We start from the raw sequence: 27,822 nt of genomic DNA, 5'->3' as shown, positions 1-27,822 counted from the left end.
TGGATAGTCTTGACACCTGTCAGTGACAGCTCATGACTCATAATCTGATAACGCTCCACGCTTCCGCTGCGCAGTGAGCTTGTTTCTTGGGCTTGTCTTGTTGTTGTGCATTCTTCTCATGGGCTCTGTTGGTGGGCTCTGGCCTTATAATGTCAATATCTTTTTCATTTTGATGGACACATTTTTCATAATTCCTTGTGATTCCCATACTTCACCTCCAACCATCCAACCATGCATAAATTTTTGTGTCATTCGATTTGAAACACTCCACATATCTCGATAACCAACCGAACATATCATCCTTGAATTTCTGCTAAACCAAACACTCAATCAGTTGGTCATGTCGTGACATTATTCCTCGTCCATGCATGATCACTTGCTTATCCATAACATGTCATGCTAGTAAAGTACCATAAGCGATAAAATTTCAACTAGTCAGCATCAAAACTATGTTGAAAACTTTTAAGTCTTTTCGTTTAGAACTGATTTTCGAGGACACATCAATATGGCATATGCATATGGTGAACTTCCTGTGGTACAATTTAAAACAGTTTGACTTTAAAAATAAAGTTTTTTTTTTAGTGCCAAAACCTTATATCTTTGTTTGTTATGAAGTATTTGTGCCTAGAAGAGCATACATGGCTACATGCAATTTTTTTTTTTTTGAACTAATTTATAAATCTTCGTATCTAAAGGGAACATAAAACAATTTTTGTGCTCACGTGAATCGTTATGGGCGAAGAGATTACCGGAGCGAAAATGTAACAAATTAGAAAAAGAGGCGAAAAAAAAAAAAAAAAAAAAAAAAAAAAAAGAGGCGGCGAGACACAAGGGTAAAGTTGTCATTGTGCTCAGGAGATTATCTTAAACCCTAACTTTTTTTTTTTTTACGCTTCACCACTATAAATATAAACTCGTTTGCCCTTACGATTAAATTCTCTACTTGACCACTTTTCTTTAGCCGCATCATCCATCTTTCTTCTGCGATATTGATTACGAGAGGTTAGCTTTTCATACGATTCTTCGATCTGAATTTTCGTTCTTCGATCGATCTTGGTAGAATCAGTTTCGTTCCGTTGTCCTTTACTTCTTCTTAATCAATTCTATCGGATTTTTATTTGTTATTCACATGTATCTCTCTGATTTCATGCTCGTTCTTGATAGGATCGTGTAGATTCTTTGATTTTGTGGCTTAGCACTTCATCGGTTGAGGGAATTATCGTTCTATAGTGCAATCGCACTGCTGATTTCTTTTTTTTCTTTCTTTTCACTGCTGATTTCTTTTTATTCTAGCTTTTTTCTAAAAAAAATTCCTGTCAGTCGATCTGGTTTTGTGAATTTTCTGTTGTGTGATTGAATTGTTGTTAGATCCATATTACTGAACTTAATTCATCTATTGGTCCATCACAAACGTTTTTAATTGTCGATTTGAATTGTTATTCGGTAGTTCTGGAGCAGCATAACAATCCATTGTTTCCTTCTTCTTGATTCAAAGTTGTGGAAACTCTCTGATTGTTTGCTATTGATCTCCTTTATTACTGATTTGTATGGATTTAGCTCGCTTAGCCCAGCGGTTAGAGCACCACTAATTTTGTGGTAGAAATCGGTTCGACTCCGATAGCGGCTTTTAACAACTATAGTTTTGATTAACATGACTATCATATTGATTATACATGTCTGCTGTTTTTATTGATTCATTATGATTTGATCTTTCTGCAGATTTACTTGACAAGTAACCATGGGTAAAGAGAAGTTTCACATCAACATTGTGGTCATTGGCCACGTCGATTCTGGTAAATCGACCACCACTGGACACTTGATCTACAAGTTGGGAGGTATTGACAAGCGTGTCATTGAGAGGTTCGAGAAGGAGGCTGCTGAGATGAACAAGAGGTCTTTCAAGTACGCATGGGTTTTGGACAAACTTAAGGCTGAGAGAGAGCGTGGTATCACCATTGACATTGCTCTCTGGAAGTTCGAGACCACCAAGTACTACTGCACTGTCATTGATGCTCCTGGCCATCGTGATTTCATCAAGAACATGATCACTGGTACCTCTCAGGCCGATTGTGCTGTCCTTATCATTGACTCCACCACTGGTGGTTTTGAGGCTGGTATCTCCAAGGATGGTCAGACCCGTGAGCATGCTCTCCTTGCTTTCACCCTTGGTGTCAAGCAAATGATCTGCTGTTGTAACAAGGTAACCACATCTTTTATCTGTTCAGTTGTGATATTTGCTTCTTTTTTATCGGTTATGTTCACTAGTCTCATTAATTGGCATGTTGTTTGTAGATGGATGCCACCACCCCCAAGTACTCCAAGGCCAGGTACGATGAAATCATCAAGGAGGTGTCTTCCTACTTGAAGAAGGTTGGTTACAACCCCGACAAAATCCCGTTTGTGCCCATCTCTGGATTCGAGGGAGACAACATGATTGAGAGGTCCACCAACCTTGACTGGTACAAGGGACCAACTCTCCTTGAGGCTCTTGACCAGATCAACGAGCCCAAGAGGCCATCAGACAAGCCCCTTCGTCTCCCACTTCAGGATGTCTACAAGATTGGTGGTATTGGAACGGTGCCAGTGGGACGTGTTGAGACTGGTATGATCAAGCCTGGTATGGTCGTGACCTTTGCTCCCACAGGGTTGACCACTGAGGTCAAGTCTGTTGAGATGCACCACGAGTCTCTTCTTGAGGCACTTCCCGGTGACAATGTTGGGTTCAATGTTAAGAATGTTGCCGTGAAGGATCTTAAGAGAGGGTACGTCGCCTCCAACTCAAAGGATGACCCTGCCAAGGGAGCAGCCAACTTCACCTCCCAGGTCATCATCATGAACCACCCTGGTCAGATTGGTAACGGTTACGCCCCTGTCCTCGATTGCCACACCTCTCACATTGCAGTCAAGTTCTCTGAGATCTTGACCAAGATTGACAGGCGTTCTGGTAAGGAGATTGAGAAGGAGCCCAAGTTTTTGAAGAATGGGGATGCCGGTATGGTTAAGATGACTCCGACCAAGCCCATGGTTGTGGAGACCTTCTCTGAGTACCCACCACTAGGACGTTTTGCCGTGAGGGACATGAGGCAGACTGTTGCTGTTGGTGTCATCAAGAGTGTTGACAAGAAGGACCCAACTGGAGCCAAGGTTACCAAGGCTGCCGTCAAGAAGGGTGCGAAGTGAACTCCCATCCTCAAAACTCTATCCGCAGATGAATCAAACGACTGTTTTAGGGTTTTCACTTTAGTTTTGTATTTGGTCGCTTGTATGTGTTACAGCTTCGTTTCTTCTCCGTCAGAGCTCAATTCCCGGAACTGGGTTCTTGATCGGAGGTGGCGGGGCCACTTGGCACTCAAGCTGTCTGTTTTTTGCTTTTTGAATTGTTTTCGATTTTGAACCTTTTTGGAGATTCGTTATGTTGTCACATTCCCCCGGATATTATCATTTTCCTGTTGTGTCACTTTTGAATTTAATCTCTCATGCTCTTTTAGCTCATACTACTTCACTAATAACGTTGCCACAACAGACCATTACAACTTGATAAAAACATTGTTACCAATTATATATAGATTGTAAAGAATATTAAAATACATTGCTACATAAATAAATTGGATTGACCCATTACTCCACATATTTTTTTAAAAAATAAAACCCCAATTTCGGATCCATTGTTAGTCTAACTAGTCAAGTCCAACCAATTCATGATCGATCTCCGTGATCAAGCTATGATTATAAGCCCAATCTGATCAAGTCTGGTTGATTCATGATCAAACCCAATCCCGTGAGTCAAGTTATGCAAAACCCCCAATCTGGCCATTATCAAATCCAGAAGTTGTCTTATTTAACTGAACTTACAAGCCTTAACACTTCTCTTCATGTAGAGTTCAGTACTGTAGATACTAAGTTCCTCCGTATAATTATATATGTTAATTATGAAATATACGGATCGTTAAGTTAGGAAAGCATCGTATCTATACTAGTATTTTAAATACATTTTTAGCGGGGGACAAAATGCATTTGGATACCGTGGGTATCCACCCGTTTACAAATTTTGGTCATAAAAAGTTTGTTGGGTCGGATTATATTTAACCGAACTCATACACCGGATATTTCATATTTAATAATTTAGATATTTAAAAAAGAGAAATTGTTAAAAATGCCCCTTTTTCAATACCCCTTTTCAAAAATGTCCCCTTTGAGAGTCCATTTTTAAGTTTGCCCTCTTTTAATTTTTAATGACCATTTTACCCTTATTTAAAACAAAATTAGGTCCACAAAATACAAAATATTTTTTGGCGGGAAAAGTGATCCCGCAATTTTCCCGCCAAAACACTTGTAAAAACTTGTAAAACCTTTAAAATAACTTGTAAAATTTTCCCGTAAAAATTTTTCGCGCAAAAAAAAGTGATTCTGCAATTTTTTTGGCGGAAAAAATTTACAAGGTATTTTAAAGGTTTTACAGAGTATTTACAAGTGTTTTGTAAGGTTTTACAATGTATTTTAAAAGGTTTTACAAGGTACTTATAAGGTTTTATAAGGTATTTATAACTTCTAAAACCTTATAAAAAACTTGTAAAACCTTATAACTTATAAAACCTTATAAAATAGCTTGTAAAATCTTATAATATCTTATAAATACTTTGTAAAACCTTATAAATACCATGTAAAAAACCTTTAAAATACCTTGTAAATTTTTCCCGCCAAAAATTTTCCCGCCAAAAAATTGCGGAATCACTTTTCCTGCAAAAGAAAAATTTTGGCGGGAAAAATTTTACAAGGTATTTTATAGGTTTTACAAGTTTTACAAAATCAAAATTGTAATTTTGATGTGTGCACATTCTCATGTTTTCCTTATATATTTGTGATATCTTTTATTAAAAGAAGGGTAATTTAGTCATTTTGTACAAAAAGGGGTATTTTAAAAAATGGACAGCCAAAGGGGGCATTTTGGAAAAGGAATATTGAAAAAGGGGCATTTTTGTGAGTCTCCCCTTAAAAAATTTGATTAAGATTTAGCATTATTCTCCTATCATCTTTGTTTGATTTGTTTGTAACTGTATATAATACATAAGTAAAAAAAAAAAAATTATGCATATACTGTGATTCAAAATTTTAAAAACACATATTATCCAATTGACGAAAAATGTGTGTTCAACATTCCACATCGACTAAAATATTTAGACAATGATTCAAAATCATATCGTAAATAAGATTAACATTAATAAAATAAATGAGTTTTTTGGCGAGACATGTTTGGCGGGAAATGTTTCTGAATCAACAATAATAAAATAAATTAATAATAATTATAAACTATAAAATATGAATGTCTTAGAGAATGATACTATTTGCAAACTTTTATATATAATAAATAATTGTTAAATTTTTAAAATTACTACTTTTAGAAAACAAATCACAGGACGGGTTATATTTTGGAATGGGGTTATATAGAGGACGAGTTTGAATCAATATTTATAATATTTTAAAAATATCATTAACATGCCGTTTTAATACAGATTAAATCTTCAGTCTATTAAAATATAAATATCTTAGAGAATGATATAATTCGTAAATATATATAATAAATAATCATTAAATTTTAAAATCACTACTTTAGAAAACAAATTACGGGATATTTATGAAATTACGGGACAGATTATATTTCAGAACGGGTTTATATGGTAGAAGGGTTTGAATCAATATTTATAAAACTTTAAAACATCATTAACATGCCACTTTAATATGAGTTAAATCTTTAGTTTATTAACAATTGTCATGTGAACTCGTGGTGTACCGTTACTTAATAACAATTGAAAACTATAAAATATTTTATAAGGAGATACAATTTTGTAAAATTTTATATATACTAACTTTAAAAAATAAATCATCCCGTAGTGTACGCGGGTTAAAATCTAGTTTCGTAAATATAAATGCATTCAACTTTATGTCCAAAACGATTTTTGTAGCAGCTGTAACAAATAGATAAATTTTATCGATCACGATATGTAGTGAAGACTAGATAAGCGGATTGGGCATAATACCCGAACCCGAAGAACCGAACCGAACCCGACCCGAAAAATCTGACCCGAACCCGAACCCGAAGTTTTATTAAAATACCCGAACAGGTTCTAAACTTCACAACCCGAAAACCCGAACCCGAACCCGACCCGAACAAGTACCCGAACATATCCAAAATATAAGTACATAGTTATAATATATTAGTAATATTTATACTTGTAATAACGTAAGTGCCTAAATTATTTGGATGTTAAGATATTTTTGGGTGTTTTAGCTACTTTGAGTTAGATTGAGTTAAAATACTTGGGTTTTATAGATTTTTTGAGTATTTTTCAATACTTTGCATATAATCGGATATAAAATTTCTAATATTTTGATACTTTGGGTAAACCCGAATCCGAACCCGAAATACCCGACCTGAACCCGACCTGAACCCGAAGTTTTAAAATACGCGAACGGGTCTTACTTTTCTAAACCTGAAAAACCCGAACCTAAAAAACCCGATCCGAACGCGACCCGAATATCCGAACTAAAAGACTAAAAGCACCTCTAAGATCAATTGGAAAGGTTACATTGGATTACATACAATTATACAATTTTATCGCGTATGAAATATATCCCACTTAGTGGATATCAATTAAAAATCAATTATTTTTATGTTTTCATTTATTAAAATATTATTTTCATCCACTTAAATATAAAGAGTTAAAAAGACACTAAACTTTACACTGAAGATTTAAAACATCAAATAAAATGAAAAAATAAATTCTCTAAAACATTAATTACTATGAAAGAGAGAGAGTATAAGATGCAATTTTATCTATAAGAATATAGTTATTTTTGTCTTGGCAGTAAGCTTTAAATAATAAATAATAAAAGGGTGCAAAGTCTGTATTAATTTAATATTTTATGACAACTTATTTTAATTTGTTGATTTAGTATTTATGATGCATTTGATAATAGTTTCTTAATCTTTATGCAATTAATTAAAATCTAAAGAAACAGAGGGAGTAAATGAAAATGTAAATAGCTTTGGGCCTTTGGATACAATTGAATAAATACCATGGGATTGTGGGCTATAGAATTGTGCTCTATCAAAGTACAAATAAATATTTTCAGTTTAAATTAAAATATAGAGCCCACAGCTTTCAACAAAATGCGTTATATATCAGGACAGTAAAGAGAAATAAAACCCACTCGCATGTGTCGCGCGTAGAGCGCGTTTAGCGAAAATGCGTGGTCTATAACCCACCAAAACCGCTATTTTTAAGTAAAATACGTTTCCTTGAAAAATCCCGCGCGTGACCATATTGTTTTGGTTCTATTGTCCCCAACTCCCCATATTTCCGTCGCATTATTTAAACTTATATACCCGCACGTTGCGCAGGATTTAATTTAAAACTTTTATTTTTTGAATCAATTGAATTAAAAAAATATTATACTTTACTCATGTGCATTATTTTTCCAAAGTAGTAAAAAATTTCTCACATTTTTCACTACAATTTTTCTCGTTATCTTCGATGATTCACTCGTTATCTCCCAACATCTACTCTTTTTTCTCCTTAGCTCGTAACTATTTTCTCCTTCATATCTTTCAATACTCATTTTTTTATAAGTTTCATGATCTTTTTATTTAAGTGAACATCAGAAACAGAAATCTGGGGAGATGTTTGTTGTAATATTTTTTTGACCATATTTTGGTGCACCTAAAATTATTTTATAGACAACAAATCTCATATATGGACTCATTCCTATTCACAGACATAGAATTTCAACATAAAGTTTTGCACTTTTATCTTGACCACTTAAAAATACAAAATCCTCTTTCTATATATATATTTTAACATATATTATGATTCTAGATAGTATTTTTAATGTTGACTTTTCTAAAATATGACACTTACGAACTCATAAAAATTATTCTAATTTTAGAATACATTTATTTTATAAATATCAAAATCCTTCTTATTTCTGATAAAAATTTTCTTCAGTCTACCATTATTATTCTAATTCCAAATAGCATACTCAAATATTATTATTACACATTTTTATTATTCTATAAGATTATTTTGTTTGAATTTTGATGTTTAGGATAGTTTTTTTTGTTTTATTTCAAATCACCTTAGTTTTTTTCAATCTATGTTAATTTTTTAAACACTGACTAATATTACGGGTTTTTTTAGGTATTCATTTTTTTTAAAAACAAAGCACTACTTTTTAACTTAGAAAACATTAATAATATAGAAAATTTTAATAATTTAACTATTTATATTATATTATACTTATAAATAATAATATGTCCTAAATCCTTCTTTTGTTTTAATCGGTACTCACATTTTGAATGTCTATTTTCAAAAATGAATTGCTTTTTACTTTAAGTAAAAACCTTTAAATTTGGTATTTGTTTTTAACTATTATTTTCTTTACTCTACTAAATAATTGTAACTCTTAAAAATAATTGTTGTACCGTTAAAATATATGATAAGTTTCTTTTTTCCTATCTCTAACTATTTTAAAATATTTACTCATATGTTAAAATATAATTATCTAATTTATATTTATCCAATCTCCATTCAAAATTTTCATATTTTAAGTTGTATATTTATTTTTTTGTTTCCTCATAATATTTCATTTAATTTTTGTCAATTATTGTTTTTATTTAATGTGTGAATTAATTTTAGTTTTAATGTTTTTGTTTTAATAAATAAGATATGTGGAGCCCACAAAAATGTAAAGTATGATGACATGAATGCTGATGTTGACACCCTAGATGGAGAGAAGACTCTCTAATTATATATATAGATTTTAAAAATGGATTTACTTACCTGCTGTAAAAAAATGAAATTGACTTCACACCAAAAATAATAAATGAAATTGATTTGTAATTCTGCTTTGAATTCAATGAAATTGTTTGATGAAAAACAAACAATCATTTTAAAAACAAATGTTCTTCTTTGTGAGGTAGTATTCAATTGTTAAAAGAAGAACCGCTCTCCGTTGCTGTGGATTTTCTTGTCCCCTTCGGTTAACCACTTTGTCAAGTTGTTCTCTCATGTGATTTGGTGGTAGGCGAGTTGTTATGGTGTTAGATTCTGGTTTTACGGCTTTTGTTTCTCTTGTCTTAGTTATGTCATTTCCTTTGTGTGTTTGGGATTTGTATTTCCTAAGTTTTCCTTTTTTGGGCTTTAGTTTCCGAGGATATCCCGTTATCCGTCGGCTTAGTTTTCAGTATTGTTCAAGTCTTAACTTGCGGGATCATTTCTTGTATCGCCGTTGTTGTATCTTTTATCATGAAATATAATCTACCACTTAGACGGAAAAAAAAAAAACAAATGTTCTTATAATAGACCCATTAAAGATTTTATGCTAAGAAATATCTGATTTCTCTTAGCCAGTACCAAAGTTGAGTTCCTTCCCATTGACATGATTATTTAAGCTTCTGCAATCTCCTTCAAAAAATGATGTTTGTATATCTTTTTGCCCACAGTATTGCATTGCCATTATTAAAAGCCTGAAATTTGCTTTGTAAAGCATAGGAAGAGGTCGTTCCTATCATTCTATGCCTTGTTTTTTATTTCTATTTCAAGGGATCACGTATAAATCACCTCAAAAGACTACAATTGGACTCGGAAGAACTTTAAGCTGACATAATTATTATTAATATTACAGATAAAAATCAAAGAAATATCATTAGCCTTATAAACTGATATATTTACTGTATATTCAGAGAAATACACTGTAAAAAAAAGATGAGTTACGAAGGTTCATATTCATATGTAAAAGAACTTTTACCAACATGTTTTTTAACTAAACAAATTTTCACCGAATTTATGAAGTGCTAAGAATAGTTTAGTTTGATCCGAGTGGGGAGAAATTAAGACTGAACTAGCGAATACTATTTTTTTTTTCCCTGTCATCTAGAATTAATTAAGACTGAACTAGCGAGTACATGAGTCACTTAAATTGTGTAGTCTTCTTAAAAGATGTGTTTAACTTACGATTTACAGTTAATCAAATTCAGAGATACGCTGATAGAGAAAGTTGCAGACTTGCAGATAAACAGCAGAGAGAATGAATGATACATACAGTATACAGCGAGGGAAAATCAGACTTTGAGAAGATAATATCCGCGGGAATATCACAATATCATATAACCAAATCTTTAAAAAGGTTCATAATCAAAAAACAAAACAAAAGAACCAAACAGGACGCTTGAGTGCCAAGTAACTCCGCCACCTCCGATCAAGAACCCAGTTCCGGGAATTGAGCTCTGACGGAGAAGAAACGAAGCTGTAATAAGCGACCAAATACCAAACTAAAGTGAAAAAACTAAAATAGTCCTTGGATTCATCTGCGGATATAGTTTTGAGGCTGGGAATTCACTTCGCACCCTTCTTGACGGCAGCCTTGGTAACCTTGGCTCCGGTTGGGTCCTTCTTGTCAACACTCTTGATGACACCGACTGCAACAGTCTGCCTCATGTCCCTCACCGCAAAACGTCCAAGGGGTGGGTACTCAGAGAAGGTCTCCACAACCATGGGCTTGGTCGGAGTCATCTTAACCATACCGGCATCCCCATTCTTCAAAAACTTGGGCTCCTTCTCAATCTCCTTACCAGAACGCCTGTCAATCTTGGTCAAGATCTCAGAGAACTTGACTGCAATGTGAGAGGTGTGGCAATCGAGGACAGGGGCGTAACCGTTACCAATCTGACCAGGGTGGTTCATGATGATGACCTGGGAGGTGAAGTTGGCTGCTCCCTTGGCAGGGTCATCCTTTGAGTTGGAGGCGACGTACCCTCTCTTAAGATCCTTCACGGCAACATTCTTAACATTGAACCCAACATTGTCACCGGGAAGTGCCTCAAGAAGAGACTCGTGGTGCATCTCAACAGACTTGACCTCAGTGGTCAACCCTGTGGGAGCAAAGGTCACGACCATACCAGGCTTGATCATACCAGTCTCAACACGTCCCACTGGCACCGTTCCAATACCACCAATCTTGTAGACATCCTGAAGTGGGAGACGAAGGGGCTTGTCTGATGGCCTCTTGGGCTCGTTGATCTGGTCAAGAGCCTCAAGAAGAGTTGGTCCCTTGTACCAGTCAAGGTTGGTGGACCTCTCAATCATGTTGTCTCCCTCGAATCCAGAGATGGGCACAAACGGGATTTTGTCGGGGTTGTAACCAACCTTCTTCAAGTAGGAAGACACCTCCTTGATGATTTCATCGTACCTGGCCTTGGAGTACTTGGGGGTGGTGGCATCCATCTACAAACAACATGCCAATTAATGAGACTAGAGAACATAACCGATAAAAAAGAAGCAAATATCACAACATAACAGATAAAAGATGTGGTTACCTTGTTACAACAGCAGATCATTTGCTTGACACCAAGGGTGAAAGCAAGGAGAGCATGCTCACGGGTCTGACCATCCTTGGAGATACCAGCCTCAAAACCACCAGTGGTGGAGTCAATGATAAGGACAGCACAATCAGCCTGGGAGGTACCAGTGATCATGTTCTTGATGAAATCACGATGACCAGGAGCATCAATGACTGTGCAGTAGTACTTGGTGGTCTCAAACTTCCAGAGAGCAATGTCAATGGTGATACCACGCTCTCTCTCAGCCTTAAGTTTGTCCAAAACCCATGCGTACTTGAAGGACCTCTTGTTCATCTCAGCAGCCTCCTTCTCGAACCTCTCAATGACACGCTTGTCAATACCTCCCAACTTGTAGATCAAGTGTCCAGTGGTGGTTGATTTACCAGAATCGACGTGGCCAATGACCACGATGTTGATGTGAAACTTCTCTTTACCCATGGTTACTTGTCAAGTAAATCTGCAAAAAGAACATTCAAATATTGAAAAAGCAGTAGACATATATAATCAGTATGAAATTCACCTTTATCACAAAAAATATCATTGTAAAAAGCTGCTATCGGAGTCAAACCGATTTCTACCACAAAAAAGATTGTGGTGCTCTATCATCTGAGCTAAGCGAGCTAAATTCAAACAAATCATAATTTCAAGAGAATCTACAGCAAACAATCCGAGAATTACCTTTACTTGAAAACAAGAACAAGGGAACACTGGATTTGTTATGCTGCTCTCGATTACCCAATCACAATTCAAATCTTAATAAAGTAAATCAACAGGTCCACTCGCATAATAGATCCAAACCAACAATCAATAGAAACAATTTAAAACCTCAAAACAAGATCAATCAGAATCGGAAAAATAGTTTCAAGAACAAAATATTGTGTAGAAAAGTTGATATTCGCAATCGACAAAATCTAAAACACACAGAACAGAATATACAAAACGATAAATCACAAAGAGCATCGAATCCAGTCGGAGATACATGTAAAGAATAACAACAAACAAGAGACAAGGATCGAAATAGTTTCAGCAGACGAAAAGGAAACAGAGCGATCTAAGGGTTCGAAAACGCTTTACCTCAAAGATATTTGAAGGAAAGAGTGTAGCGGCTAGGGTGAATAAGATCGATCTATGAAATTAGCAATGAGAGTCGTTTATTTATAGCGTTGAATCGAAACAAAAGTTAGGGTTTAACATAAAATAATAACACTCCTAGAATTACAATTATGCCCCTCTTTCACCGTCAATACTCTTTGTCTTGGCCCTTGGGGCTTGGGTCGGTTGTGTTTCATGAATCCTAGTTGATATAATAGTCCAAAATTTAATTTTAATGTTGAGTGTTCGATCCAAAAGTAGACAGCGAGCTAAAGACATCTTTAAGTATGTTACAAAAATTTAATCACACCTTTAAATTAAGGCAATTCAAACAAATGGTTTAGCTACTTATCATATATATCCATGCTCTTCTCCCAAAAACTTCAATGATTGTGTAGCAAACTCAACTATCGTGGTAATTGGAACATCACTACTCTATATGACACTCTTCTCTACTAGTATTTGTTGATTTCAATGAATGTACATTCTGAAGAGGCACTTGTATCATTTATTTATTCAACACCAAATAAAAAAGAAGAATAATTAACATATATTAACCTCAAAATCTCATGACAATGGAAACGGTTTATTATAATAACAATCATAAGTGTCCCATTCCACGAGCAACCTCAAGCGAGAGCACCTTCCATGTTTAATAAGTATTCAGAAAAACTCCAGAGGACCTGAGATTGAGACCGGAGGATCTATCACTAAGCGGCTCGCCTTCCCTTCTAAGTAAAGCTGAGGTAACGTGTTGGCCTCTTTTGCAGTTACGCCTTCTGCAGTCCACAACGTAACATGTGGCCATTCGTTCTTGGAGACTACCGTCTCTCCGTCCACACATCCGACATTGGCAGTTAGAGCTGCCATCTTGTCGTTGTAGATGAGCTCCGTGAGCTCTACGGGTATCTCTCTGTTCAAGTGCTGACCATAGCTGGCTACAGCTGCTACGCCATGGCTTCTCTTGTGGGCAAGCGTCACATGAGACCGTTCAAGTTTTTCCTGTATGGTCTTTTTCTTGCCCTCTAGAAAAAATCTCATTGTTGGGTTTGCTGCGGCTAACTGATAAGAGAAAACATCTATTATTAACAAAGCCCATACATAACCTTAAGTTCTGATGCATGAGATAAAAGGAAAATATGATGTGTGCCCACTCTGTGACAAATGGGGGCAGGAACAAAAATCCGATTTGAGTTTATGAAATTTTAACCTTTAACATCAATATTCCATTTTAATTATAGTTTAAGAATTTGGTTGGTTACCTTTTCAAGAAGACTGTGAACTTGAGTAGCAGGCAAGTTGATGGCAGCGAAAACAATAGACCCATGTTTTGTTTTCTCTGAACTTGGTGGCTTGTATTCACCCTTTGCGATTTTTTTTAGCTCTTCTCGCACTAGATGAACCACAGACTCAAATGGAACCTGAAAGTTGCAAACCAGAAAACAAAGATATCATATGCACATCCCTTCTTCCTAAACTCTTTTATCATGTGCTGAAGAAACATTGAAGCAGTTACAATTCAAGCACAGATTTGTCGCTTTTTATGAGCCATCAAGGACAAAGGATTTTTTACCTGAATAGAATTGAGATACTCAGAATTCGCAACTAAAGTATCTCGTAGTTGTTTCTCCCATTTGGTCCATTCTGCTGCATATGTTCCTTTTGTCGACTCGAGTCTACAGCAAGAAAAAGTAGAAGGAAAACAGGTCAGAAGAACCCAACCGGAGCTAGAGCTAAAGAGATGAAGTAGAGAACAGCCAGAACAAGAAATATAAAACGTATGTGAGCACTCATGTGTAGGATTTCTCCAGAAACATGATCCAAGTACATCTAATCTAATCACAGGATAAAACAACTGGTGTCTTCCTTGTTAGTTTTTGCTAAATTATTACTATTGCCTTTCATTTTTTACTGTCAGAACAGACATTGTTGTTTAAATTATAACACGATGAACAAGTTTTGCCATACGATGCTCAAAATACTTCGGTTTGACATAAATTCAACAGTTCAAGTCATGTAAAATGGTAGTGTTGGTACCCACCTCCCATGTCTTCTGCTGTGGAGATTGAACAAATCTATGCCCTCCTCAAGAACTGATTTAACAGGATCAGGTAAAGGAGCCCTGTATATGCAAAAAGAAAAGTCAATAAAGTTCTTATAAACCAATTAAATATGAAGTTGCAATTTGTAGCTGTGCTAAGTTCGAGTTTGTTAGCTCGCATGTGATGTCAACAGTATACCTGTCTGATTTCAATAGTGGCATCTTGATGAGGGAGCCAAAGCGCTCAATCAATTCACTCTCAAATTCATTGCGGTTCTGAAAGTTAAAGACAGTTCAATTCAATGTGAGATCAAATCATAGATTTACTTAAAGCAAAGTTGTGGTGCATGTGATAATACCTTTCCCTCATAAAGGTGATAAAACATCAATAACACATAGCCTGCATTTGAAGATTCCTTGTCGAGCTTTCCCTAAAAATATTCATTGCATATGAAAGAAAAGATTGTAAGAGACGTAGGGTTGTGATGAAAGTTGGATGATGCAGTTGAAGATAAACTGTGTATAAGATGCAACTGTATACCGGATGGTTAACTCGTTGAAGTACCCGGAACATGAATACAGCCAAGGCATCAAGTGAATATGGATTTGTATCGGTTCCTGTGCATTCATAGAGGGCCAAAAGTAAATATCAAGTAAAAGATCACAAATAATACAGAAGATGAGGCACGGCAGTAAATTGAGAAAACAAAGCAGAACAATACTTTTTGTGTGTTGTAAGCGAAGTATAGGCAGAAAATTGAGTATCAACCTTAGACTTAAATATGAATAAAACGGGAACAAATTCAGTAAAAGATAATTAATCCTTCAACCTTTCATACTCAAAACGTTCACATGGTCATCATATCAATTAAAGGTCAAGTATTATGGAATAAATTGAATACGACCATATTAAACAGCACACAAGAAGATTGTTAACTGAAATATATCAAAGAATGGATGCATAGTTACATACCTTCAGAATCAGCAACGATTGGAACTGCAGAAGCCCTAGTTCTCCGACACATGTCTTCAATCTAATAGGGAAATACGAGAATAATATTAAAATTGAGACTTGTTAAGACACAAAATGTGGAAATATATCAGGTCAGCGACCTATTATTTATATAGATACTCTATCAAAAGTGCAAAGATTCTGATAAAAATCTACTACTAATAAGCCAAAGCCACTCTTAAAGGACCCATAGGCCATAGGTAGAGCTATTCCAAATGCTAGCTTACACGAGGAGAGGCAGAGAATCATATAAATACTCATTCCTAATAATGTGAGGTTGTAACAGATTCTCAACGTAGGATTAATTACCTGTCTCCAGACATCTTCATTTGGAGCATTTTTGTCAGCCAACATAATCGATTGTGGTTTTTTACGACGTTCATCAGCAACCTTTGGCCAATATTTTCCTGTCCAATATATAGAATATTGCATGAGATGGCATAGCAAAGTTGAGAGACCAGAGCAGTTTTGACCAAAAAACCCTACATTCTAAAATACCTTTGACAAGATCACCCATCAGAGTATGCACTGGCCTATCATCTGCAAAGCCTCCTGGGGCGTTCAATAACTCCTTACAAAGTGCAGATTTAGCACATCCAGGAATCCCTGATAACACAATAACATTGTAGAAATCAGAGGAAACAAGATTAAAGGAAATGTCAAAGCAAACAGCATATACAGAACGATATACCACCATTCTCTTTCAAACAATATGTTGCTCTCACTTCTGGTCAGAAGTAAAAAACTTGACTTTTGACTAATTTCTTATTATCTGAAATGACTAAAACAATTATCTATAATCTATTAAAAGCTGGTAACCACTACCATCAATAAGTTCAATATAAGACATTGCCACAAAAATGAAGTAAAATCAACAACCAGAGTACATGAAATAATATATAAACAATGCAAATGGAATACCTGGAAAGAACACAATTAACCCCTCATCCTTTTGGACAGCTTCCTTCACAGCTGGCTCAGGAGTAGCTGGTGTCACTCCTTCTTTTTTCACAAGATCGCCTTCTTCATCTAGATCACCGTCAACAATGGCCAAGAAGTCCTCAGTTCTAACAAGGTTCCCAGCAGCCCCTATCAAAATCTGATTCATTGGGCTCCGTTTCGCGTACTGCTCCAAGAATGGCTCAGCTTCACTTAAGTATGTTGATGAAGATAGCTGATCATTCCCACACTTTCTTCTTATGTAAGCAGCCCTGTACATTGTGAAGAGAAGAAGAGATGCTAATCCAGATTCAAAAAGCTGAAAAATTATCTAAGGCAGTAGGTTACACATTTGCTCAGGAAATAAGTTTCAACATAAATATATAAGCTTAATCTACATGAGTAGAGTAGTGTGATTCTGGTACCATTCATCAAGCATTTTGCAAAGTTCTTTCTGCTTTCCATCTGACGTACCCCAGATTTTCATTTGTCTGGATGCAGAAACAATAATAATGTTACAAAAATAAATCAAATTAAAGCTTGATCAAGTTAATGAGCATGCAGCAACTAGTCTCCCCGTTTTGTTTTACAATGCAATGCAAGTTAATCAAAATCCGGATTACCAAAAACATCACTATAACATTTGATACATCACTCTATATGTATATATTCATAGGGAGAAAGCAGCTCACCTAAGATAGTAGGTTTTGTAAGCTGCTGGCCCTTCTTTAAATAGAATTGATAGGCCATTACGGATCAAAAAGGTTCTCAACTGTAAAAAAAATGAAGACATGTCCAACATCAGGATAATAATGCAACGAAAGAGGTAGGAAATTGCAACAAATTACAAATCCCTTTAGCCTGAAGACCTTCCTGAGAAAAATTACCTTGTAGGTGAGAAACTTTAATTTGATCATTAAGTTAGCATCACCATCAGCCAAACCATCCTTTTCTCGTTGACCATCATTTTCACTGGCATCTTTGACCGCATTATCAATGCTTTTCAGAGCCATCAGATCCCTCACTTTGTTTGACTTGAACAAATTAATATCAACAAAGAAACCTAAAAAGAAAAAAGAAGATCACTAACTAATATAGTTAAACGGAAAAACAGATGCCAATGATCCATAGTATGCTACCACAACAACCAAACTTGAAACGTCCAAGAAAATTTGATTTCATAACAAAGTTATTTTACAAAGACTATGAGCTGTGGAAAGTGGAGACAAAACTATTGAACTCTAGCAAATGAATCAGAAATGGTGCCTAGTCATGGAATTTTAGACCAAAGCTAAAAAAAATAAGAAACAAACAAAAATATTTACCTCGATATAAAGGCCACAAACTAGGCATGTGCCTGAAACACGGTAAATAATATGGTTCAGTAAATAGAAATCTTCTTAGTTTGATCAAACTGAAAGACATAAGTAACTAGAGACGTCTTTAAAGATAACCTCATCTCTTTTTGGTAACGCCTAAATCCTGAATCACTGTGCACATGGACAACCAATTTATAAAATAGGTTATCAGGTGATATGTCGTCAGCTCTATGAAAATTATGGTAACACTTGAACGCGGCTGGAAGACGTTTTTCCTTCATCAAGCGTACCATTTCCTATTAAAAAAAAAATCAGTTGCTCATCAAAAACACATAAATAATGGAAACTGGTAAATATTACCACATGAAAGGACACTGCAAGTGAAAGATATACATATAACCTATAACTTCAGCGATTCGAAATAAACAAAGACACAGATCTCAAGTTACCTGTAATTTACTAGTTGAATAATCTGCAGGCTGAGATTGCAGGAATTTTGTTATAACAGATTTGTCAGCATTTTTCGGATGAGATCATCTCCGAACCAATCCACTTCACTAGGGCAAAAGCTTGGCCCAACACTCCTTAAAAGTGCTCTCATTTGCTACAGCACCACAAACAAGGAAAAAAGACCCTCTATAATGAGAAATCTTTATCAAGAGATGGCAGCTTAAAGATTCCACTTGATAAAGCTTGTCATATTAAATTTCTTTTAGAACCTGTTTCTCGTTAGATCTATGGGAAGCACATATCTCTCTTAGACTGAGTCCCAGATCAAGATTAGCTGAAATATTAAAAGCCAGGGAAATGATTTAAAAAATCTACACGGACTTGATAGAGTGGATTATCATGAAAACTAAAGTAAAAATTAAAATATGATAAGATAGTGCACCTCCATCCCAGGGTGGTGGAGGATGATCTCTCAAGACATTTTCCATATCTCTTGCACTCTGACTGCTCACTATACGCGCAACAAGACCCTCTAATATCTCACCCTGCACCTTAACATGGTCCTTTGAGGCTGCTTATTTTCATCCAAGAAATAATTCGTCGGATGAATTTAATCAAGTTCAGTTCCTTGAATAACTAATGTGAATTCTACACAAAGCAAAAGTGAATACAAAATTAAAGAAAAACATTACCTGGGACTGATATATCAGCTACTTCATCAAGAGCCCTACAGACCGAGGTTGCTATCCCTTCTTCACAGAGTGCATCAAACGCGGCGAAAAAAGAGGTCACTGATTTCCTTCATAAATTTTTCACAAAATACATGCAACCACCATTGTTAAAATTTTCATTTTCCTCACGACAAGCTGTCTAATAAAAATTCTATGGACAGTGTGTGCATCCAAACATATCAGCATATATTTCCTCCTAGTAGGACCAAAAAACCTCAAAGGTTGAGACTTCATGGATTTAGACCAGTATATGCATCAACCAGATTCTATCAGCACATTCTTACTATAGTTAGGGAAATGTATCTTTCAAGCTTTACAAGAGAAGCACTAAATTCTTAAAACGAAATATTAGCTAAAAGTATTTCAAACTCTTTCTTCGTTCTCTATTTAAATCAACAAGGCCTTAGGTAAAATAACAATTAAGGGCAAGATCACCGAAGATGATAGTAGCAATGAATAGAAAGCGGTTAAGTTACCTTGTGGAAAACAGCCAAACATGATTTGTTGGTAGACGCCATTTCCGGCAAAATGCAATTATTTCGGAAGTTGAATAGAACTTGGGCTTACCATTACCTAACTCGGTAACGGCCGTCACTACCACTGCAAGATGCGAATCAATATTTTTTTTTACTGAACAGCTTTAGCAGACTTATCTGACTTTCAATATTAAGGAACATCATATAAACAAAAAACCTCACCATAATCATCCAGTGGGCGTTGACCATGATCTCCAAGAACAGCTGTTACCAGTTCCATAGATATGCACATGCGATTTTTCTGGGAGAAAATGACTTATTGTGAGCTAGCTTTTTCTGGCAATTGATTGTGAGCTAGCTTTTTCTGGCAATTGATCAAGCCTCGAGCAATTGAGAATTTGGGTTGTTTAAAGTTCTGTCCATGGAAATACCTCAAGAAAATCATTGAACTCTACTTCTTTCTCTAGAGACTTAGTTCCCCAAGCCTCCCTGAACATCCGTGAAAGAACAAAAACACCAACCGCAGTATAACTGCAAATGAAATATTTGGTTAGCATATGAGAAAACTGATTGGTCAAAATGTTTCCTGAAATATATATGTATTACACCTTATATATGGTGTGGAATCTTATCCATAAACGTAACATCAATACCATCGGCAAGCAACAAAACTCCAGAAGGAGAAAGCATAAGATATATCGTTGGGCATGACAAACTATGAAACTAAAATGTAGAAGTAATCTATGTTCTAAGTTAAAATGAATGAAAAGGGAGTTTGGGTTTATTCATTGGGGTTTTTTCTAAAGATTTTTTGTGAAGAGCTCATCAATAATCAAGGAAATTGTAACTGAAGCTAAGAATAAATGAGCTTACATATTACCAAAACTGTTCTTTGCATATGCTCCCCCCTTGTGACCGGCGTACATAAAGAGAGAGCCTGAATGCTTAAGAGATACCTATAAAAGGTGCATTACAACAGGTCAGTAGACGGTTAAAACTTCAGAGTGCCAATAAAAAAGTATACACAAATAGAGTGTATAGACGTTAATGATACCTCTAGCGTTGCCAATCCTTTAGATACCATCTCAATCATTCTTGTTCTTATCTACCAAAACCAAGATAAGCGCAACATGAAATAAAGCAAACTAGCAATAAGTGCTACAAACGACAAGTAGTCACAGAAAGGGCACTATATAGTATACCTCTTGGTCAGTCTTTTCGTTCTCAAATTTTGGATAGAAAGTGGCTCTGATTTGAGCATGACAATAAGTTGATTTGTCGACCGAAAACTTTTCCAACAAATCACCTCCGAAAATTTTGCTCAGATTGAGACCAACTTTTGCATCTCCAGAAGAACCTGCCTGTGAGACAGACGATGTTTTACCACTAGCAGTTCCATATGACTTAGGTTTCCATACCAGATTTTGAACACTATGGTTAGTTGTAGTTTGACTCGGTAAGACTGGAACATTAGTGTTGCTTTCCTCAAGAATTAACCCACCAAATTGGTTGTTTACAGCTTCTGCAACAACGGATACGGAACGATCAGCGGCTTCAGATGGAGCATCCATCTTTGGCTTTACTTGCCACTTGTGCTCAACGTGAGCTTTCTTTTTCTGCCAACAGAAACAAAAATAGTCAAGTCCTGTATATACCCAAAAGCAACAAGAAACTCTCACAAACCAATACTTAATGCATAAAGTTTCAATGTTTAAAGAAAAAAATTCAAACTCGTTTCCAGATAATCAAAACTCCATAGTCATATCACTGCACGACAAACTAATACATTGTGAACGAAGCAATCAAAACCCAGAAAGTGCACATCTTGGAGAGAGTCATATCATATAAGAGAGGATTTAAAATTTGACAATCGCTAAATCCCGATGTATATACCCAGATTGAGGAAAACTCAAAAGAAAGTTGCAAACCTGCTTCTTAGGCATATCTGAGGATAAAAATCTGATAGAGGAGTTAAAACAGAGAGAGCGAGCTAAGGTAAGGTAAGGAGAAGATGATCGGAGAGAAAGATGAATGTTTAAAGCGAAGAGAGTTGTGTGTGGAATTAACGACATCAACACGTGGCTTAAAAAAGGTGTGAACCACGTAATAACAACGAGAGATGGCGGCGACCAAGTTAGTTCGACGTGCTTGCTGAGTCACCAACAAGCTGTGAAACCGGCGGGACGACGACGGAGTTAGTGGAAGTGTTATGGTGCGAGAAAGACCACTGTAACAAACAAAAAATCTACAACAAAATTTACGAAAACACCCAGGGGCTTAGGAGGCCTATATCTAGGGGCTAGGGCTGTTAATCTGGGCTATTTTACCCAGCCCAATTCCAGACCATCAGAAACTTGTCCACCAAAAACTCAGCCCACACAAAAACCCATTGGCAAACTTGGCTATTCTCGACCAAATTTAGGAATAAATAATTTTAAATGCAAAAGGGCATTCGGTCAAACCCGAAAAAACTGAACCGAGGAAACCGAATGTCTCGGTTCTCGGCACCGAGGATTAGAGAAGAGCAAAACCGATCAGCGAAATTATTTTGAAAATTCGGTTTCCGTTTCGGTTCGGCAAGCTAAAACCGATCGGTTATTCGGTTTTTTCCTTCTTCACTCTTTTTTCACCGTTCTGCTTCTCCTTCACCGGTCTGTTACTCTGTTCTGTTCTTCATCATGCCGCCGCGTGAAACAAACGATGAAGACGATAAACAAAAACCCTAATATTTAATATGGCTGGGCTTTCAACTTAAAATTATAAACAAACAACAATCAAAAGCCCAGCCCATATTATTATAACTATTTTTAAAAAACCCATCAAAACAAACTTACATTTAAAATTAATAAAATAGTCCAATAACTTATTAAATACATAAACCGAGTCCAATTTTTATCGAAGAAAACCTAAATCTAATAAGCCTTGTCTTCTTGCAGCCGCTTCTAGATCTAAGCCTCTCTCTCCTCCACTTGTAGTCGATTACTCTTCTTTCTCTCCTAGAACAAGACACTGCTTTGCATCAATGAGGATTTGAATTTCTAATCATCCTTCTTGGAACGTCGAGAACCAGATCCTTCAACGTCGAGAACCTCCTCAAGTCTTTAAAGGTTCCTCTTCCTTATACTATTGTTGGTTTATGATGATGATTGATAAATTTATGTTTATATTGATGGTTTATGATGATTATTGAATGGTTGTGAATCTGTGAAGATTGAAGGAGCCTTGCCATTTCAAACCATGTCGTCTTCACCGTCGGCAGCCTTGCATTTGATCGAAAAACTTAATTTTTAATGTATTTGGGTTTGTTGTAAATGTGACATTGGACTTATAATTTTCCTGAGCTTGTTATTTTAGTTGTAAATATGTTAATTGGCCCACATAAATTTTTATGTGGGCTTGTTTTTATTTTCGGTTAACCGAAAGAAAACCGAATAAACCGAAGTAAATTAAATTTCGGGACAATTCGGAAGAGATTTAAAAACCTATAACCGAACCGAATAAACCGAATACCGAATCGAATTTTTGTTCGGTTCAATTCGGCAGGATTTTGAAATAACCGAAAAACTGAGAAACCGAACCGAATTACCTGACTAAACCGAACGCCCAGGCCTAATCAAAACCATCAATTCCACACAAAAAAAAATACTATCAAAAGCCGATTTAAATTGTGGAGCCATTGATCATCTGTTAATTTGAAAACCTTCAATCAGTGTAGACAATATTACTCTTAATAAGAAGATTCAGAACATGTGATTTTAATTGAAATCGTTTCTCACTTAATTGGATGTCTCAGAAACATACCTTGTAGGTCAAAGATTACTGACTCAGTATCCAGTCAAGCAAGGGCTCTTCGACCGAGTCTCTATCTCTGAAACTCGAGAATTACGAACTCGGTCTCGGTATATTGAATCAATCCCGAGTTTCTCTGTCTATGTCTCTAGAATTTCAGTGTCTTCTAAGGTGAGAAGATGATCTATTGATCTCCGGAAAAGTCACTGCTATCGGAGAGGATGAGATAGAGCACGAGTTACACGATTTAGGGTTCTTACGAAGATTCGAAGAAGCACGACAATTTAGTTACAGAAGATTAAAAGAAACACACGATTTACTAACATGAACACGACATCGTTTAAATAAACCCATGCCCACCCGCCCACTTATCAGTATTTTATCTATTGGGCCATATTATTCCTTTCATAAAGCTGGGCTTTGAATTCTTCTAACGTTCAAGGCCCTTTTTTTTATCAATTGGTTTCTTTCTGCTCATAACACAACTTTGAAAGTTGATAAATTGTCATGTTGCAGTTGAAGACACTGAGACATAACATAATCAAGGTTCACAAGAATCTTCACAATCATTGTCATAGAACCTGTGAATCTTCGCATTCACGCATTAATGTTGAGTTCTGTGAATCAGAAAGGTATAGGATTTCGATCAGGCCAAGACTCGATCTTCTGGAAGTAATCGACAGGCACTACACCATCAATGCCTTCAGTCAAAATCACTTTGTTGTCTGAAATGTAGAATGCAATCCCATCTGGATGGATCAAAAGTACTACTAAAATGTTGAATCTTTGGAGGGCATAGCACTAGCTTTAAGACACGGAATTAAGGTCTCATACTGAAGTGAATTTAGTAAAGTCATACCTTCAAGAGCTTTCTTGTTGTCTGAGGAAGATCAAAAAATTGACGTTCCTTCTCATGCCTTAAGCAAATCATGTAAATTTGGAACAAGATTAATGTGCATATGCAATATTGCAGGAACAACAATAGGATCAAAATCTTACCACTAACCACTTCACCATCTGTTGGCAAGCCACAAGAGAAGTGAATATGCAGTCTATTCATGCGCTTTAAGCCCGATGATAAGATGGATTCCAAATTCTTCTTATAAGTTCCATGCACACACACTGCAATCACAGAAATTCAAATGAATATGAACAACCAAGCAAGACATAACAGAAGTCACAAGTATGTGTCCTACTGCTTTGTTACCCGGAGCTTCTTCTGGTGACAGGATTGGTTTAAGTAACTTCTCTGACTCAACCGTCTGCACACAAAGACAAAAAGCTAAAGCTTAAACTACAAAGCATATTGATCAAAAATAGGGAAATAAAAATCTAATCATAGTGCTACTGTGTTTAACAGAAAAAAGACATGGCAAGCGCAAATTTTGCTGCAAGTAAATGGAAAGGTCTCAACTTTTCAACACAAATTAAAGATGAAGAAGAAAATGCTGTGAATTGTTTCAAGTTCTTTTTACCGTGATCGAGTGGCCTTGGTTTGCGTCAAGAGCTCTCTATTCTCATCTATGAGGCTAAAACGTTGTTTATTGTCCCTTCTCACAGCCTTCATGTTTAACAGTCCCAAACCAAACCATCACAAACTCATCTCAAACGCAACGCTCGTTGAAAAAATCATAGTGAAACTGACCTCTCTGATTTCATCAACCGTATGTGACTTCAATTGGATATTTGCGGACGTTTTCAAATGCATCTTAAGTAAATCTTCAACATTAATAAAACCACCACCGCGCATAGTCAAGCTCAGCTCAGTAGCCATATGTCTCTCAAGATTCGAGTCCTGAACATCCATCCAAAGTAAGCTAAATCAGTACAATACATCTCAAATCAGTAATGATCGCTCGCACTTACAAGAGTCTTCCAAGTGCATCGATTTTATCATTTCCGCGGCGGCCCTGAGGTCTCCTTCGATCGTTCTCTCTCTCATAGCCTCCTCCTCCTAAGCATTAGCAAACGATTTGGATCAGAATTGCAAGAAAATAAATACAAGGAAAATTTGGGACCAAAATTTAAAAAAAAAAAAAAAACCATCTTATTCACAAATCTTGTCTCAAACACACAGAAATTGGCTATACTGGAATTATCGAATGGTAGATGAAACATCAAACATACATTAACCGAGATAACTAAAGCATCGAGGTCTTCGAGCAATATACCCAATCGGATCTCCGTCGTGATAAGCTCGCTATGATCTCAAGAAAGGAGATATTTGGAGGAGAGAAGAGGGACAATCGGAGAGAAAAATCAGCAGAGAAAGAGATTGAACCCGAAGGTTCCCAAAGAGATGGGAAGATTTGGAGCAGAGGTTCAGTCGTCGTCACACGACGTCGTTTAGTATTATTTTTTTCTAAAACTCTGCGGTGGTTTAGAACCGGTTTAATCCGGTGTAGTTGGCGATTTGTGTCTAAAAACCCCACCAAAAAAAAAACATTGAAAAAGCCGGTCAAAAAAAAACAATTTCAAAAAGCCTCCTTTACTTTTCTTTTTATTCATTACAATGACGCGTTAAAGTATAGTTTTGGACATATGAATCATCTGAAAATTCACCGTATATTACATTTTTGTGTGCTAACTAACCCTGAGTGAGGGTACTAGAGAGGGCTTTAAAGTGAAGTAGTCAAAATCTTAGCAATGATCAACATGTCCAAAGAGGATCCCACCACAACATTGATGAGTTGGTGTTGGAGTTGTCTTCAAGGAATCCCAAATCATTGCTCTCAAAGGACAATATATTATCTTGTTCTTGGTTCTGTTGGTCCATTTTATACAGTAACTCTAGTAGATTTGATCTTTGAAATTGCATATTCACAATTTCCACTTGAGATTTTGCAAGTTGTGCTTGGAGCTCACTCACTTGTCGTTGTAGATGGTATATAGCACCTGCACATCCATACACTGGATCTCTAATTCGAGCTTCGGCTTCATAGACCATGCTGTTGACCGCATCAGTTCTTTGTGATTCTGGAAGTTCCTAAAAATATAGATAAATAATCAACCATATGTTCGTTCATAAAGATAAGGATTTTCATATTTGACCAAGAGGAGTGAAAACCAATTTTCTACAAGACTTTTTGAAAGGTGAATGAAAAAGAAAATGTTGACAATGACACTATATGCAATACTTTTTTTTTTTGGTTATGTGGTGCAGCTTTCGTGAGAAGAAGTTATTGACATTATATTACATGACAAGTAAAGGGGCCAATTTTCACATGACCTATGAACCCACTTTCCGAAACAACCATGTCACTATCTTCCTAATAAGAACAAAGAAATCATTCCCATCTATATCATTAATATAGTCGGATCTTTCTTCTATTAGATCTTTCAAATATTAAAAGAGCTTATATATAATTATTACACCAATAGATAGATAGTTTAGGTACCTGCAAGAACTTAATGATGTTGCTGGCTCCAAAAACGCGGTGGGCGATAGTGAATTTGGCTGGATCCGTTGGAGGGAAGTACGGTGCCAAAACGCATCTCTCTGCGCAACGCCGCCGCAAGATTTTGCAAGCAGCGCATGGGCTGAGTACCACCCTCGGTGAAAAAGGTGGTGGAGGAGAAGAAGAAGAAGAGATGATTGGAGTGGTGGCGGCGGAAGCGTCACTTTTACTCTCCATACCAACTTAAAAATTGTGAATTATCGGGAGGGAAAATGGGAAATGGGCAAGTAGGAGTCTTTGAGAGGTGAAGTGCTTTTTGGTGGGGAAAATAGAGAAGTGTATATATATATAGGGGAGAGACACAAACTGATGTAGGGAAGGAAGTGACCACCCTGACGTCGAAAGCTCGAATTCTGACGTCAGTTGTTTTAGTTAAAATTGAAACATATTTCCACGTTACGGTGGCTACTAAATTCCTCCACGCTTTCATGTTTCAACGGTTTGCTTGACTTTGGCACAATTAAATTTCTTCTTAAACAAAAAAAAAAATCTTCTTTTCTTGATTTTTCTCCTTACGTATTATTTCTATTATATTAGTCTCTAAAAAATCATTAATAGTCCATTGGTATTCTACTCTTAGTCTTACTGATTATGAAGATTCAAAGATTCCAAAATCACTGGAAAATAAAAAAAAAACTTCTTTTCTCTTTGTATCTTTCATACTTTCATCGTTAGTTATATTGAATTGGATAAATTGCACCTGTAAAATCGTTGATTTAGATAATAAAAGAATATGAACCAAAAGATTAAAATTTTGAGAATTTTCTTACAATGTACAGTATGTAGCATGTGCCTTGTTTTTGAGATTAATTCTACAATTTGGGAGAAACCATGGTTAAAAACCTCAATTGAACTGTGTATTACGGTAGGTGGTTCGATAGGTCTTTGGAATAACTAGATATTCAATTGTAGAGTACTTGATGCTCTTCTAGATCTCTCATAGTGAAGTATGATTATCATCTGTATTCAGAGCTGACTTGTAAGTTCTACTTAAGTACACAAAAGGCCAAGTTATTTATTTTAGGTTGCCTAATTTTTGCTGAAACGTATTTTGTTTTTATTAACCATTATTCTTGGGACTCAATTTATTATATCTATTGTATAAGACTTTTCTATTTAA

General features: G+C 36.0%; 5 protein-coding genes and 1 long non-coding RNA gene across 8 annotated transcripts; 2 read left to right on the top strand and 4 right to left on the bottom strand.

Annotated features, from left to right (window-relative positions):
• The first annotated feature begins 902 nt into the window (after positions 1 to 902).
• Positions 903 to 3,470, top strand: LOC9325739 (elongation factor 1-alpha 1). The gene is made up of 3 exons (XM_021015179.1): positions 903 to 1,002; positions 1,720 to 2,200; positions 2,293 to 3,470. Exons 2-3 carry the CDS (start codon positions 1,739 to 1,741, stop codon positions 3,178 to 3,180), a joined length of 1,350 nt encoding a protein of 449 aa, XP_020870838.1. The 5' UTR covers positions 903 to 1,002; positions 1,720 to 1,738; the 3' UTR covers positions 3,181 to 3,470.
• Positions 3,471 to 10,102: 6,632 nt separating this feature from the next.
• Positions 10,103 to 12,570, bottom strand: LOC9325738 (elongation factor 1-alpha 1). Its single transcript, XM_002889628.2, has 3 exons — positions 12,470 to 12,570; positions 11,372 to 11,852; positions 10,103 to 11,279 (listed from the first exon to the last, which is right to left on the bottom strand). The coding sequence occupies exons 2-3, from the start codon at positions 11,831 to 11,833 to the stop codon at positions 10,392 to 10,394; spliced, it is 1,350 nt and encodes a 449-aa protein (XP_002889674.1). The 5' UTR covers positions 11,834 to 11,852; positions 12,470 to 12,570; the 3' UTR covers positions 10,103 to 10,391.
• Positions 12,571 to 13,014: 444 nt separating this feature from the next.
• On the bottom strand, positions 13,015 to 21,632 carry LOC9325737 (tRNA ligase 1). Its single transcript, XM_021012125.1, is given in 28 exon segments — positions 13,015 to 13,549; positions 13,750 to 13,908; positions 14,061 to 14,163; positions 14,529 to 14,609; positions 14,728 to 14,804; positions 14,888 to 14,959; positions 15,070 to 15,146; positions 15,502 to 15,562; positions 15,850 to 15,947; positions 16,039 to 16,146; positions 16,462 to 16,751; positions 16,905 to 16,970; positions 17,172 to 17,251; positions 17,367 to 17,542; positions 17,805 to 17,836; positions 17,934 to 18,094; positions 18,248 to 18,333; positions 18,336 to 18,402; positions 18,518 to 18,582; positions 18,691 to 18,819; positions 18,941 to 19,047; positions 19,456 to 19,579; positions 19,678 to 19,756; positions 19,887 to 19,986; positions 20,329 to 20,411; positions 20,510 to 20,560; positions 20,658 to 21,071; positions 21,384 to 21,632. Coding segments are annotated over 28 exon segments (3,489 nt in total). The 5' UTR covers positions 21,528 to 21,632; the 3' UTR covers positions 13,015 to 13,150.
• A 115-nt stretch (positions 21,633 to 21,747) lies between these two features.
• On the top strand, positions 21,748 to 22,824 carry LOC110224814. The gene is made up of 2 exons (XR_002329298.1): positions 21,748 to 22,562; positions 22,666 to 22,824. It is a non-coding gene; the product is annotated as an uncharacterized LOC110224814 (long non-coding RNA).
• An 845-nt stretch (positions 22,825 to 23,669) lies between these two features.
• LOC9325736 (tRNA 2'-phosphotransferase 1) lies at positions 23,670 to 25,131 on the bottom strand (the record flags this gene model as incomplete). The annotated part of the gene is given in 9 exon segments (XM_021013357.1): positions 23,670 to 23,993; positions 24,104 to 24,125; positions 24,127 to 24,161; positions 24,244 to 24,366; positions 24,452 to 24,506; positions 24,720 to 24,745; positions 24,748 to 24,805; positions 24,890 to 25,039; positions 25,111 to 25,131. Coding segments are annotated over 9 exon segments (615 nt in total), but the record flags the coding sequence as incomplete, so codon positions are not given.
• LOC9325735 (LOB domain-containing protein 1) lies at positions 23,999 to 27,352 on the bottom strand. Of its 3 annotated transcripts, none has more exons than XM_021012127.1 (8): positions 26,643 to 27,352; positions 25,372 to 26,230; positions 25,111 to 25,198; positions 24,890 to 25,039; positions 24,720 to 24,805; positions 24,441 to 24,506; positions 24,244 to 24,366; positions 23,999 to 24,161 (listed from the first exon to the last, which is right to left on the bottom strand). In XM_021012127.1, exons 1-2 carry the CDS (start codon positions 26,877 to 26,879, stop codon positions 25,895 to 25,897), a joined length of 573 nt encoding a protein of 190 aa, XP_020867786.1. In that variant the 5' UTR covers positions 26,880 to 27,352; the 3' UTR covers positions 23,999 to 24,161; positions 24,244 to 24,366; positions 24,441 to 24,506; positions 24,720 to 24,805; positions 24,890 to 25,039; positions 25,111 to 25,198; positions 25,372 to 25,894. The 3 variants fall into 3 exon arrangements, with proteins under 3 accessions (XP_020867786.1, XP_020867787.1, XP_020867785.1); XM_021012128.1 differs by having other exon boundaries at positions 24,251 to 24,366; XM_021012126.1 differs by having other exon boundaries at positions 23,999 to 24,366; positions 24,452 to 24,506.
• Between the last annotated feature and the right edge of the window lie 470 nt (positions 27,353 to 27,822).

This window comes from Arabidopsis lyrata (assembly GCF_000004255.2).
Source record: "Arabidopsis lyrata subsp. lyrata unplaced genomic scaffold ARALYscaffold_1, whole genome shotgun sequence".
Lineage (NCBI taxonomy): Eukaryota > Viridiplantae > Streptophyta > Magnoliopsida > Brassicales > Brassicaceae > Arabidopsis > Arabidopsis lyrata.
The sequence above is the reverse complement of the archived record's forward strand: the minus strand, read 5'-3'. Positions and strand labels throughout refer to the sequence as shown.